This window comes from Microcebus murinus, chromosome 3 (assembly GCF_040939455.1).
Source record: "Microcebus murinus isolate Inina chromosome 3, M.murinus_Inina_mat1.0, whole genome shotgun sequence".
NCBI classification, from domain to species: Eukaryota; Metazoa; Chordata; class Mammalia; order Primates; family Cheirogaleidae; genus Microcebus; species Microcebus murinus.
The window spans coordinates 86,184,771-86,200,031 of NC_134106.1; the positions used below are offsets into that span (position 1 = coordinate 86,184,771).

The following is a 15,261-nucleotide window of genomic DNA, read 5'->3' on the forward strand; positions in this document are numbered from 1 at the left end:
TTTTAAATTATAATAGACTTAACTCTGGTTAGAAGATGTTTCCTATTTATAAAATAGAAATATCAGTTACGAGATTAATAAATTTAGTAGACAAGGGAGAACTTCCAAATGTTAATTTTTTCATTTTGAAAATATAAATGATTGCTATTTTGTAAAAAAACAAAACAAAAAAAGAGCAACATAATTGACTTTTTTTTTTTTCATAATTGACTTTTGATAAGGAACGGAAGGATTACATTTGAATGTGAGGACATTGTTAAAAGACTCAATAATATAACCTATTCATAAAAAAATATATTTTGATATAATTGATAACTAAATTTTTTAAAAATATTCTTTTCAAAGATAAATTGGTCTTTTTAGAAAATTTTCACTATTAGGGAAATTAAAATGGGGACATAATTTTTATTTATCTCAAGGATAAGGTCATTCTTGAAAAACTAACCAAATACCATTTTTACATCTTCCCAAGTTAATACAGGACAATTTTTAGGCCTGAAAACTTAAAAAAAAATTCAATTAAAAAAAATACCATATAGTATTCAACCCATTTAATCTTGTCAGATGATAATATTAAGACATGAAGTAATTTGTGTAAAGTACAGTAGGTGGTGCTGTGGTAAAACTTCTGTTCCTGGAAAGAGTTGCATTCAGGATTCATCTATATTCTTCTACCTGTGTTGTTGCTTAAAAAAAAAAAAGTTTTTAAATAAGGCAAGTCTGAAGAGAATCTAGCAAATTTGCTTAGCCTAATATACATTTATTTGCAGTGGTTTTTCAAAAACAACAAAATTAAGTATAGTAATTAATGTTAGTGTTCCTTGAACTAAATTCTACCAAAAATAAAAATGGAATGTACTATAAATTGATCCATAGGCATACATCTTAATTTCTCAAAATTCTTTCATGTGTATGTTAATTTCACACAAGTTATTCTCAACTCTCCTTCTTAATAACTAGGGTTTTAAATTGTTTCCTTATTGTTCATATAAGCTGAAATAGTAAAGAAGAAATGCAACATGAGGCCAGAGAACAATACATTTTAATATGGTGATGCCATCATACTTTTAATATTTCAAGGTACTCAAGCCTTCTCTTCTTAAACAGAAATCTCAGTAGAAAATTAATTCACAGTTACTTGAAAAGCATGAACAATTTTTTATTCCTTTGAATAGTATTTCGAAAGGAGAGTTTTAGAAAACTTGAATATTGTACATTTAAAAGCATGGTGTAAAATTGTTGTAAGAGTAGTGACTTGGGTTGTTTGGTGCATTGAAGTGTAATGATGCAAATATCTTAACATTTCATTTGCATTGATTATGGTTAAATTAGTGCATTCCAGTCCTGGCTTATAGGCTTCCCAATCATCTGTGGAACATCTTAAAGAAAGTTTCAGGGATTCTGATGTAGCAGGTGTACTTACAGCACTGGTCTTGGTAAAATCTTGCTGCCATTTTAATGGGAGATGTATCATGGAAAGGAATACAGCAGAGCATATTCAGTCCTATGAAGTTATCTTTGAATGGCCTAATGTTTGATCTTTACTAGGAGACAGAAATCCTTGTTTAAAATCCATTTAGCAAGTTTGTATAAAGTTACATTTTGAAATAGGTAAACATTTACAAAGCAGCAACAAAAAATATATGTAATCTTAGAAAGCTGCTATGAAAATGGAAATACTTATGCTGTTTAAATTTTTAGAAGCATGTAATAGTTATTGCACATGGAAAATAAACATTACTTGTGGTATTTACTATTAAGTCATTGGTTTTCTTTCTTGGTATAAAAAATAAATGGGGCTTATTTGTTATTTTAGTGTTAAAATTTGAAAATTCTAAATGAATTTACCCAATCATAATGTAATTCATTTTCCCCCTTATCATTTGAATTCTAACAAATTAATTAGAATCCAAATTTAGACTGTGATCTCTTGTCCTTTAATTTTTATTTCTCTTGAATCTGCTTGTTGTCTTCTGTTTTTGCTTCCCAATTAGAGAACTGCTAGTTCTCTAACAGTTGATTTTACATACTGTTTTTCAGCTGATTACCTGGCTCAGGCATTTGATTCTCTTTGTTTGGACTTGAAGACAGATGAAGGAAAAACCATGTTTTTGGGATATCAAGCTGTTCCAGTACTATTGAGTCATCTAAAAATATCCAGTAAAGGACTTTTGTCCAATGTCATTGATAGTTTGCTTCAGATGACAGTGGAATCTAGTAAGTTTTAAGTTTTATATACATAACAGAAATGAAAACAGGATGATTTTTCTATCCTCATTTGGTCTGAATATATAACTCCACATATTAGACACTATTGCATTTTATAATTTAAATGCTTAAAAATATTTTTGACAGCTGTTTGGGGCATTAATAACATCACTCCTTTGTTCAGATTTTTACTAATTTAGCACAATTTCCAGTACTTCATTATGTGGGTACACTGCAAATGTTACTCACATATTTGAGCCTCTTTCTCTGTTCTCTTTTGTCCCATCGTTCTGACAGATCTAATCATATATTCCATGTTAGCTCAGAAGGAGTGAAGCCATCAAATATATCTCCACCTAAACTGAAAATAATGACACAAATATTCCTGTTGCCTATTCAACCATACTGTCTTATTGGATGAATCGGGACAGGAGGGGGGACTTCAGCTATGTATGTGGCTACTCTGATTCCTATTTGTAATATTTTATAGTATGTGGGGGGTTTTCTTTTTGGTTTTTACATTGGTTAATGGGTTATTTTAACATGCTGTTATTGGCTTCTAATTGAGCATAGATATGCACAGGGATACTGAATATCAGTGCTTTGCTTTGCTTCCATTGACATTGCTCTTTGAACCTCATGCAACCCTTTGACTTATAAATGGCCATTTTGTTTAAATAATTCTTTTTCATTTGTAGTTGCCTTCTTCCCTCTTCCTTCTACAGCATGCCTGCAGTCACAGCTATTCAAGAGGCTGAGATGAGAGGATCACTTGAGTCCAGGGTTCCAGACTAGCTGGGGCAACATAGTGAGACCCATCTGAAGAAAAAACAACCCTCCCTCTAAAAAAAACTAAAGCTAAAATGTTTATGCCCTCCAGGGGTGGAAACTGAAAGTGGAAAGCCATTGCTCTGCATGGTAGGCAGCAGCCTGTGCACTTGGTGCTGCCTGTGGGTGACTCCAATGGTTGGGTGCAAAGCATGGTTATGCTTCTAATGAGGTACATTTGGTGTATAGTTTCATCTATTCAGTTCACTTTTATATATGGTGGTGTTTTTCCTTAATATCCCTGTGAAGGAGGTCTGATAGGGATATTGAGGCCTAGAAAAATTAGGTAATTTTTCCAGGGATTCCCACAGCTTGACCAAGGTAGAACTGAGTCTAAACCTTTGACTCTAGACATAAGGCCCATTCTACCATAGCACTATAATTAGGTTTTCCAGGGTTTTTGTTTTTTTTCTCCTGTCCCAGAATGTTAGTGGTCACCGACATAGTTTATCAATCAATATTTTTAGCCATTGTAACTATTAAGATATTGGACCCAAGATTACTTGTTAAGTTAGATTTCCAACTTGCTTCACAGGAATTTTTTTTTTAATGAGGACAATAAAAAATCTTACCAGATGTAGGTGTCCATTCATTAGAAAAAGTCGTACTGAATATATCGAAGAGAGATGAAATATTTCTCCTGTAGTCAAAGGAAAACTAAATATAATTTTATGAAATAGTTGACCTACTTGGGTAAAATGACTTCGTGGCACCACAAATTCAAATTTGGAAAAATTAGATTAGATAGGTAATAGTCATTCACAATGTTTAACCTTTGTTCAAGTTCCTCTTAATTCCAAGATTATGCCTTTCTTGCTCAAATCTAGTAGATAAAGCAATTTTTAATACTGATCACTATGAAATCCATGTTATTTTTAGTGATAGGAAACTTTCAGAAGATCAGAAATGAGCAAATACTTCAATAATGTCTGACTGATGTTAATTTATTTCCTTGATGTTTCCCATTTTTAATGTAAATCCAGTACCTGTTAGCCAACACAATTTGTTGAAGGGATAAACGAATGATAGATCAAGTTTTACATTTTGTTTTGTTTCTTCTAGTTTTCAGATTATAAACTCATTTCATCATATATTTAATTTTGCCATGTCATTTTTTTAAGATAATAGGAAAACATTGTTGCAAAAGAAATCTCACTAGAATTGATTTACAGATGGTTTATCTTACCTTAATAATGGGCCTTTGTGGCCAGCCATATGTGAGTTGCCGTGTTTCAAAGCATCATGTTTGTAGGGGGCTGCAGAGCCTGGGGCTCCCTCAGGAGCCTTCATAGGCTGGAAGGAGGTGTCAGTGGTCTGAATTCTGAGTGCCTGTGACAAGGAAGTCAGTACAGAAATTGAGTGTTTAGAAACTTGTATAGTAATTTGACAGTAATTTTATGTCTATTAAATCAGATAATTAGAAACATTTGGACTTGTATTTTATATGTTCCTTTTTAAAATTTTTCCATTTTGCTAGTATTTTTAATAGCATTTTGTAACAGGGTGATTGTGTTGGATAAGAAATTTAAGAAGACTGATCCTTCTCCATAGTAGCTTGAGAAGCAGTAGGCAATTCCATCTCACTGGATACCTTGTGTTAGGCATGTTGGGGGCAGTTGTGCTGCAGAGAATTTTTTTTCTCTTGTCTACTTGTATCCTTCCTCCAGATGCATCTTTTTAGATATGAGAACATTAGCTGCAAAGGTACTGTTTTTTGAAAACTACTAAAATGCATTTCTGAGTATAAATTAAGATTTGCACCTTCATTGATCTTGCCAAACATATATTATGAGCACAATTTTATTTTTAGATTTAGAGCTTCTGATTATATCTATTTTGGGCATGAGTATATATCATGTAATAACTTAGTGGTCTTGCTTTTAGAAAATTAGTTTGTGGTTTCTTTTTCTTTTTCCTGTCAGTAGTTGAAAGCTATTAATATAACCCCACTTATCTGGGTTTTGCTGTGTGAGAACTTGAGTCCTTTTTTGTTGCGAAGAATTCTTTCCTTTTCTTGTCAGACTTAGTTTAAATAGAGGGATTTAAGTTTGTATTATTTTAGTTTACTCTCTCGTGGCCTAGAAACTGCCTTGTCTAGGTAACATGCTACTGTTTAACAGTTGAAAGGCAATAATGTATTTGAGGACATTTGCAGACTTTTTTTTTAAAGTAAAGCTTATTATAAAAATAATAGAAATTTGGAAAACTACAAACCAGCAAAATAAAATTGTCTGGGGTAAGGGCTGGGGGATGTTGGTTAAGGATACAAAATTTCAGTTAGAAAGGAGGAGTAAGTTCAGGAGATCTATTGTATAAGTTGAATATGCATTATCCGAAATGCTTAGGTCCAGAAGAGTTTCAAATTTCACATTTTTTTGAACTTTGGAATATTTGTGTTATACTTACCAGTGGAGTGCCCTTAATCTGAAAATCCAAAATCTGAAATGCTCCAAAGAGCATGATCTTTGAGCATTATATCAGTGCAGAGCATTTCAGATATTGGATTTTTAGATTTGGGATGCTCAACTAGTATAGCGTGGTGATTATAGTTAATTAAAATATATTGTATTCAAATGAAAATTGCTAAGAGAATACATTTTAAATGTTCTCACCACAAAAAAATAAGTATTTGAGGTAATGGATATGTTATTTATCTTGATTTAGCCATTCCACAATATATTCGTACATGATATCAAAACATCATATTGTACATGATAAAAATATATACAGTTTTATTTGCTAATTTTAAAAAACAAATACCCCCCCAAAAAAATCTTGACTATCCGAAGATAAATTTTTCTCAGTTAAAAATTTTCACATGGACAAATTTCCTTTATAAGTGTGTTAGTCCATTTTGCATTGCTAGAAAGGAATACCTGAGGCTGGGAAATTTTTAAAGAAAAGAGGTTTATTTGGCTCACAGTTCTATTACTACCTGTGGACATTTGCTTCCTTTTTTCTGTGAAAGGTTTTTGTGATATTGGTTAGCTTTTTCTTTCCTTTGTTGAACATAGTTATATCCTAGTGTATATACAGTTACATACTTGCAATTAGGCCATGTTATACAGGTTGGGCATCCCTAATTTGAAAATCCAAAATCTGAAATGCTCCAGACTCTGAAACTTTTTTGAGCTCTGATGTCATGCACATAGGTCATGCTCAAAGGAAATGCTCATTGGAGCATTTCTTATTTTAGATTTGGATTAAGGATGCTCAACTGGCAAGTATAATGCAAAGAAAATGTCAAAATGCAAGAAAATCTTAGGAGATACCGCAAGGAAAATATACTTGGGTTCTTCTGTTTAAATTCAACGTAGGAATATGGGTAAGAAAATGTAATAAAGTTAAAGATAGGAAAGAATTATCAGATACTTTGGACTTTTACTCCATGCCTTAAACTTGTTTTATAGATCTAGAACTTATTTCTGAATATATCCATATTTTTAGTTGGTGCTGGTACTGTTTTTCATTGGCAGTTAATTTTACTTGACTTGGGCCACATAATTTCTTCCTTTATTGTTTTTAATTTATTCTGTCATTCCATGATGTTATTGTTATTAAGGAGAGTAAAAGAAGGATAATTTCAGTGAAATTATAAATGTGATATTTCCAACAAAGCACCAACTTAGTGTATACTCACCTATGTTTCTAGTCATGAATCCTACATACATACAATCTGTTTTCTCACTTAAAAGTTTTCCCGTGGACAGATTTCCTTTATAAGTGTGTTAGTCCATTTTGCATTGCTAGAAAGGAATACCTGAGGCTGGGAAATTGTTAAAGAAAAGAGGTTTACTTGGTTCACAGTTCTGCAGACTGTACAAGAAGCACGGCGCTAGCATCTGCTTCTGGTGAGGGCTTCAGGGAGCTCCCAGTCAAGGTGGAAAGTGAAGGGGGAGCAGGCATGTCACGTGGTGAGAGGAGCAAGAACACAAGGAAGAAGCGCCAGGTTCTTTGAAACAAGCAGCTCTCCAGTGAACTAGTAGAGGGAGAACTCATTACCACAGGAAGGCACCAAGCCATTTGTGAGGGATCCACTCCCATGACCCAAACAACTCTCACTAGGCCACACCTCCAACACTGCGATCACATTTGTATGTGAGATTTGGAAGGGACAGGTATCCAAACTTTATCAATAAGGAAACACAATGGGAAGGTTTATTTTTAATAACTGAAATATACATATTTTAAAGCTTAACAAAAATTAACAGAGCAAAAGCTGCATGGTATTTTGGGTTTTTGGTATTTTCAAGAAACAGCAGGGAAGCTGGTGTAGCTGAAGCAGGTACCAAGGGCAGAGTAGTGAAAGAATCAGAAAGGGAAGGGCTGGGAGTGCTCATTGAGAAGGGCCTTGTTGGCCATCATTGAGACTTGGGGACTTTTATGTAGTAAAACTCCTTGATCTTTTCCTCTCTATTCTGATTTGTTGAATGTAATTTTATGAGCTCTTTAATATATTTATTCAAAGCTTTTATTTTTAATTGTTGCTTAACATTCCATTATATTTATGTACCATCATTTATTATTATTGATTAAGGCAATTGAGTTTTGTGGAAAGTTTTTATGAAATTTAATAAGAAAATTGATTCATTGCCCTTCTGTCTCAGCACAAAAGAGCTTTGAAGTAGCTTTTTTGGTCAGCCACTTAGGGATATGTGGCACAGGGGAACATAATGAACTAACAGTTCCTTCCGTAACCTCTGAAGTCTACTTATGAATCAGTTAATGAGCACATGCAGCTGTATATTTGATACTGGTTTCTGAATGCTGCCAGATTTACAGCTCTATTAAAATTAATGATGCTTTGTATTTCTTAGTCTGATACTGTAAGAATCTCTTTTTCTAAGATGTAAGGCTGGCCTTTCAACTATGTACCACTAGATAATGTGAGCCCTTTTTGGGTCAAGTTTTAGGTTTGTGTTATATAGCCTATCTTGAGGAAACTTATTCTGATATTTTGTGGAAAAAACAAAAATAAAACATTGTATATGATAGGGGAGTAAAATCCAACCTGCCAATTAGTAAGGTGGAAAAAGCTGAGAAATCAAATAAGTATACAGATGATAAATATACTATTTTTATTTATTTATTTTTTTAAAGATAAGAGTTTCTGGCTATTTAACTTAAGGATTTTTTTAAACAAAATTGCACTTATTGTTTAAAAGGTATCACATTGACATAGCTTATAATTTCAAAAGTATAAAAGTGAAAAAAAGTCTTCCTTCAGTCACCATTTTTCTTCCTAGAGGGAACCAGCACACAAATACACATCTCTCTTATTTTTTGCTTTTCATCACAAGAATGATAGCATGTTTTATATGTTGTTGCCAGCAATTTATCTTTGAGATCTTCTTATATTAGTATATAATTTCTTAAATCAAAATTTATTCATTTAAGCAGACCACCACCAAGGAATATTTTGGTTGTTTCTAGTCTTTTGCTACTATAAGCAGTGCTTTTGTGAATAACCTTATACAAAAGTAAATTTGTATATTTGAAAGCTTATTTGAGAGTAGCTATTATATTTTCAATTCTCCATTAGATAAATCACATATCTCCATTTCATTGGAGTCAATCTTTGAAGATTTATCTTTCTTCTTTTTGGAAAATATTTTCCTGTTTCTTTCTTTCTTTTTTTTTTTTCTTTTTTTTGAGACAGAGTCTTGCTCTGTTGCCTGGATAGAATGCAGTGGCATCAGCCTAGCTCACAGCAACCTCAAACTCCTGGGCTCAAGTGAGCCTCCTGCCTCAGCCTCCTCAGTAATTGGAACTACAGGCACACATCACCAAACTTGCCTGTTTCTCCCCTTCTCCTTGATTGTCTCTGTTGGTATCTGCACGTCAGACAAAATAGCCACCTCTCTTAATCTTCACAGACTGGCCTCATTCTGGAGAAGACCGTCACCAATTAGCCCAGACAGAGATTCTGGGGCCTCTCTAACTTTCATGCTAGTCCCATCCACTTTCTTTGTTCTTAGCAGTCCCCCCACCCCCATCTAAAATATGCTTATTCCTTCAGCATCTCAGACCAGGGAGACTGAAGCCAGTTGCTCAGGCAGTCCTCATTTCAGATGGGTTATTGGACACATGGTACACATCTTTCCCTTCCCAGGTAGGGCTGGGATTTGGGGTTTTTTCACCTGCTCGCTCTGTGCTGAGCCAGAGGTTAGGGTGGGGGCTGATTGCTATGGTAACTAACAGCCAGATCGCCATGGGTGCTTAGAGTTTGCTAGCTGTCAGTGCTCCAAGACAGGGTAGACGGGCCAGTCCTCTGGGTAGTCCCTGGAAATGGTGAACACACTGTGTACCATTTTCCCTCCCTGGGGAGAGGCCAGGAGCTGGGGGGATTTTGTCCCTATCTATGGAACTGTGCCAGGGATAAGGGTAATGGCAATAGAGTATCTGAATTTTCCTACTGGCTTCAATGTGGCTGGTTTCACACTCACTCAGAGTGCAAGAGCCTCTTAAAATTTGTGGATTTTACACAAAAGGAATCTATCCATGAGTTGTTGAATCATTGTGTTTGTGGGGGAAGGAGGGTCCAGGGCTTCCTATTCTCTCATCTTGATAATGTCATTCCTTCTGCTTCCATTTTATAAGGACACTCTGATTATACATAGGCCCCCTTAGGTGATCCAGAACAATCTCCTCCATCTCAAGATCTTTAATCACATCTGCAAAGCCTTTGCCATATAAGCTAACATTCACAGGTTCCAGTGATGAGGTTGTGAACATCTTTTGGGGAGCCATTATTCAGCCTACCATACTAGTCTGTCATTTATTTATTTCTCATCGATTTGAGAGTTGCTATTGCATTCAGGGTGATTCTATGTACAGGTACAAGCATCTGACCACTTCATTATGTCTTACAGTGCAGTTGTCTTCAAGTATTGACATATTGAAATAATTGAAAATTTGCTTTATTATAAATTAGGGCATTGTATTCATTAAAAAGATATGTGTAGGCCAAGTGCAATGGCTTACATCAATAATCCCAGCATTTTGGAAGTCAAGATGGAAGGATTGCTTGAGGCCAGGAGTTTGAGACCAGCCTGGGCAACATAAGGGAGACCTCATTTCTACAAAAAATTAAAAAATTAGCTGGGCATGGTGGTATGTGCCTTTAGTCCCAGCTGCTCTGGAGGCTGAGACAGGAGGATCACTTGAGCCTAGGAGTTTGAGGTTGCTGTGAGCTATGATCTCACCACTGTACTCCAGCCAGGGCAACAGAGTGAGACCCTATCTCTTAAAAAAAAAAAAAAAAAAGGATATGTGTAAGTAGATTATATTGCTTATGAATATTATCAAGATAATTAAAGAGGAGTTACAAAGTATTTTTTATAAAATAATTATACTGAGTCACTGGGTTGAGAACTGTTTCTCTAGTTCAGATATATAGGTATAGATATATATGTATGTGTATATGTGTATGTATAGTTTTATATATAGATAGATGGGGAACCTGGGGGCTATGAAAAATTAAATAACTTGTTTAATGTCACATGGCTAGGGCCAGGGCAGTGATGAGGAATAAATAAGTCTTTTAGAAAAAGAAGTAGAGACAAGATATAAGCTTCCCCTGGAAGTTAGGACCCCAGAACTGAGGGATACTGGAGCAGGAATTATTGACAGCACTCATTGTCTCTCAGGAATTGAAAAAGCAATAAAGGAAAGGAAAAAAGCCTGGAATTCTCCCAGGAATGTGAAATAGAGGGAGAAACAGAGGTTTGAATAGAGGTTTGAAACTGGGAAAATGGCAGACCGGGAAGTTTGCTGGAGAGTTGTTAGGTATGATTATGGATTACCCTTCCCCAAGAGAGCTTTGTCCCTGAACCAGCATCAACCCTTCTCAAGCCTTTGGCAAACTCCTACTCATCCAGAAATAGCTAATCTGGAGTGCATTTCATATCCTTAATTCTTCCAAAAAGGAATGTGAGTGGACTTGAAAAATATACTAAAGAGGAGGATTCACTTGGGTGTTTTTAAGAAACTACCGATGTCTGTTCCTTCTCACTGTTGCTTTTCTCCCTTTTCAGTACTTGTTGGTCCTCATGCAGTTTGAGGGATGGGCAACTGAAGTGTTTTGGGTGACATTGAATGTTGCAATGCTATAGCTTCTGAGTCATCAGAACTAGAAATAAAAGCCTCACTATCTAAAAATCAGACATTTTTGTTTCATGGAATAGCATGTTAATATCTGAGAGTTGAGGAAAGTTTTTTTTTTAAACAATTTTATTCTGATTGCCTCCTTGCCTTAGAATTCTGAAAAATTAAAATAGCTATTATCTGAGAAATACAAACTTGGAATCTGAGCATTTGAACTACAAAAATGTTCCAGTCAGTTATCAACAGGCTGATGACTAACATATGTGGGCATAATCTTTACCAAAGAATATGCTGACTTGTTGATAATACATACTTTTAAAAAAATGTATAACTGCTATAGGAAATGTTAGTAGATCTTGGATAAATAATTCTCTTGAGAGATTTCAATGACTGACTTTTAAATTAATAAGAGTTACATTTCTTTTCTTTTTTTTTTGAGACAGAGTCTCACTCTGTTGCCTGGGCTAGAGTGCCATGGTATCAGCCTAGCTCACAGCAACCTCAAACTCCTCGGCTCAAGCAATCCTGCTGCCTCAGCCTCCTGAGTAGCTGGGACTACAGGCATGTGCCACCATGTCTGGCTAATTTTTTCTATATATATCAGTTGTCCAATTAATTTCTTTCTATTTATAGTAGAGACGGGGGTCTCACTTTTGCTCAGGCTGGTTTAGAACTCCTGACCTTGAGCAATCCTCCCACCTCGGCCTCCCAGAGTGCTAGGATTACAGGCGTGAGCCACCGCACCTAGCCTACATTTCTTTTTTTAAGTTACCCACTAATAGTGTTTTGTCAGGTTTTGTGTTAGTATAACACAGGGAGTGTTATACTGGTGCGGGGAGTCTGTAGCATCACTTTTTCTTTACTATTGACAGTAATCTGTAACTGAGATAGATTATATCTTCAGGTAATCTTTCTCAAATTGAATATTTGAACACCTGCCCCGCCAAGCTTATGAACTACAAATTTATAACTAATATTGTGACTCAAGAAAAACATTGAAAAAATTTTCTCAGTAAGTAAATTTCAATCCTTGCAGCAGAAAATATGGGTTGACTCCCCCATCATCACTTTCACCCCTTTCTATCTCATATTCTTCTCTTCTAGAGGCCGAAAAGTCTAAAAACTTTCTCCTCTAGCCTTTCTTGCTGACAGGAGTGGCCACATGCTTGACACACTTGGAACCAATAAGATGGAAGCTGGAAGTTTGCCGAGAGTTTCTGGGAAAACTTTTGCTTTTTTTCTAATGGGGGAGAGGTATAATTGGCAGTCATTCCTATACCACCTGCCTTCTTTTTGCTTTGCTCTCTAGAGCAGGCGTCCTCAAACTATGGCCTGGGAGCCACATGCAGGTGTTTTTGCTCGTTTTGTTTTTTTACTTCAAAATAAGATATGTGCAGTGTGCATAAGAATTTGTTCATAGTTTTTTTTAAACTATAGTCCGGCCCTCCAGTGGTCTGAGGGAGTGAACTGGCCCCCTGTTTAAAAAGTTTGAGGACCCCTGCTCTAGAGCCTTTGACCATTATACATGATGATAAAAGCTAAAGATGTCGGGGCAAAAACAAAGAATCTGGGTTTCTGATGACATTTTCTTGCACCTGAATCAGTTCTAGAAAGTGCCTTCCTAGAAAGTGAGACTACAGGCATGCGCCACCATGCTCGGCTACTTTTTCTTTTTTTTTTTTTTTTTTTTTTGAGACAGAGTCTCGCTTTGTTGCCCAGGCTAGAGTGAGTGCCGTGGCGTCAGCCTAGCTCACAGCAACCTCAAACTCCTGGGCTCGAGCCATCCTTCTGCCTCAGCCTCCCTGGTAGCTGGGACTACAGGCATGTGCCACCATGCCCGGCTAATTTTTTTTTTTTTATATATATATCAGTTGGCCAATTGATTTCTTTCTATTTATAGTAGAGACGGGGTCTCGCTCTTGCTCAGGCTGGTTTTGAACTCCTGACCTTGAGCAATCCGCCCGCCTCGGCCTCCCAAGAGCTAGGATTACAGGCGTGAGCCACAGCGCCCGGCCTTACTTTTTCTATATATTTCAGTTGGCCAATTAATTTGCTTTCTATTTTTAGTAGAGATGGGGTCTCACTCTTACTCAGGCTGGTTGTGAACTCCTGACCTTGAGCGATCCTCCCGCCTCGGCCTCACAGAGTGCTAGGATTACAGGCATGAGCCACCGCGCCCGGCCCCTCAAGTGTTTTTAATCTTTCCAATTTAATGTAGAAACCATTGAAGACATATTAGAAAACCTTTCCAGTGTGACATGAATTTTATTATAGAAGAGGATTCTCCTGGCCTATTGTGCCCTCCCTCTCCTCTTCCTCCTCTTTCTTCCTGCTTCCCTCCTTCTCTCCTTCCCCCATATTATCCAAATGTATTAGACAGTTTGGGCTACTATAATAACACACCATAGACTGAGTGTCTTATAAACAACAGAAACTTATTTCTCACATTCTGGATGTTGAGAGTCCAAGATGAGGGTGCCAGCATGGTCAGATTCTGGTGAGGGCCTCTTCCAGGTTGCAGACTGCCCACTTCTTGTTGCATCCTCATATGATGGAAAGAGGGCAAGAGAGCTCTCTGGAATCCTTTTTATAAGAGCACTTAGTCACAAACACTCAGCCCATAGCATTGTGCTACGGGACCCCCAAATTCTTGTCCTTCTCACATCCAAAATATATTCATTTCATTGCAATAGCACTAAAACTCTTAACTTGTTCAGCATCAGCTCAAAAGTCTAAAGTCTGGAGTTTTATCTAAATAGCGTTTTAATCAGATGTGGGTGGGACTCAAGGTGTGATTCATTCTGAGGCCATTGCTCTCAAGCTTTGAGCCTGTGAAATGGAACAAATTATTTGCTTCTAAAATACAATGGTGGGGCAGGCATAGGATAGACATTCCCATTCCAAAAGGGAGAAATAGGAAGGAAGAAAGGAATCCTAGACCCCAAGCAAGTCTAAAACCCAACAAGGCAAACAATATTAAATCGTAAGTCTTAAGAATAATCTTCCTTTAGGCCAAGGCGGGCGGATAGTTTGAGCTCAAGAGTTCGAGACCAGCCTGAGCAAGAGCAAGACCCTGTCTCTACTAAAAATAGAAAGAAATTAATTGGCCAACTAAAAATATATAGAAAAAATTAGCTGGGCATGGTGGTACATGGCTGTAGTCCCAGTTACTCGGGAGCCAAGGCAGAAGGATTGCTTGAGCCCAGGAGTTGGAGGTTGCTGTGAGCTAGCTAGGCTGACGCCATGGCACTCTAGCCCAGGCAAAGTGAGACTCTGTCTCAAAAAAAAAAAAGAATAATCTTCCTTGACTCCATGCCCTGCCTTTTGAACACACTGGGTGGCATTTGGGACCTCAGGGCTCTGGGTGACCCTGACACCACATTTTTAAAGGGCACAAACCACACCACAGCTCTCATGGGTTGGAGTCTCATGCCTGTAGCTCTCCCAGGCTAGAGTTGCATGCTGGTGGCCCTACTGTTGTAGGGTTTCAAGGGCAGCCACAATCCCATGGTACGTCTGGGCATTGCACCAGTGGAGCCTCTCTGTAGTGGCTCTGCCCCTACAATCTGCTAGTTATTGCCCTATTGTGGGCTCTCTGCGGTGGCCCTAGCCCATGACAGTTCTCAGCCTGGGCACTGAGGTTCTCCTGGGAATCCTTTGAAATCTAAGTGGAGGCAGCCACATCATCACAGCTCATGCACCCTGCACACGCCAGGATATGGCACTGCATGGATGCCATGCCATTGTTTACCACATGTGCCTTCCAGAGGTGCTGCCTGCGCTACACCTGAGCCCATTAGAGCATCAGCTGGGGTAGCCAAAGAACTACACCTGAGTTAGGGAAGTGGAGCCTTAAAATCATTCTACCTCAAGGCCCTGGCATTCTGAGCCTATAGTGGGTAGGGCAGCCTTGAAGATCTCCAAAATGCCTTAGGGGTCTGTCTTCTCTTGTCTTGATGAACAACATCTGGATTTCTTCTATTTATACTAATCTCCTTATCAAATGGTTGCTTGGCCACACCTTTCATATTCATTCCTGAGCATACTTGTTTATTGTTTATAAGAACAGAATGAGAGTTTTTCAAATCTTTATGTTCTGCCTTTTAATTTTAAATTTTG

The 15,261-nt window shown here is 37.1% G+C and overlaps 1 protein-coding gene across 4 annotated transcripts in view; it reads left to right on the forward strand.

Annotated features, from left to right (window-relative positions):
• Positions 1-15,261, forward strand: part of CCDC138 (coiled-coil domain containing 138) — a 117,650-nt gene that overhangs the window by 88,088 nt on the left and 14,301 nt on the right. For all 4 annotated transcript variants that reach the window (XM_012737619.2, XM_012737621.2, XM_012737620.2 and 1 more), the window contains one exon: positions 2,041-2,217. In XM_012737619.2, coding sequence (XP_012593073.1) covers positions 2,041-2,217 — 177 coding nt within the window. The remainder of the gene's footprint in view (positions 1-2,040; positions 2,218-15,261) is intronic.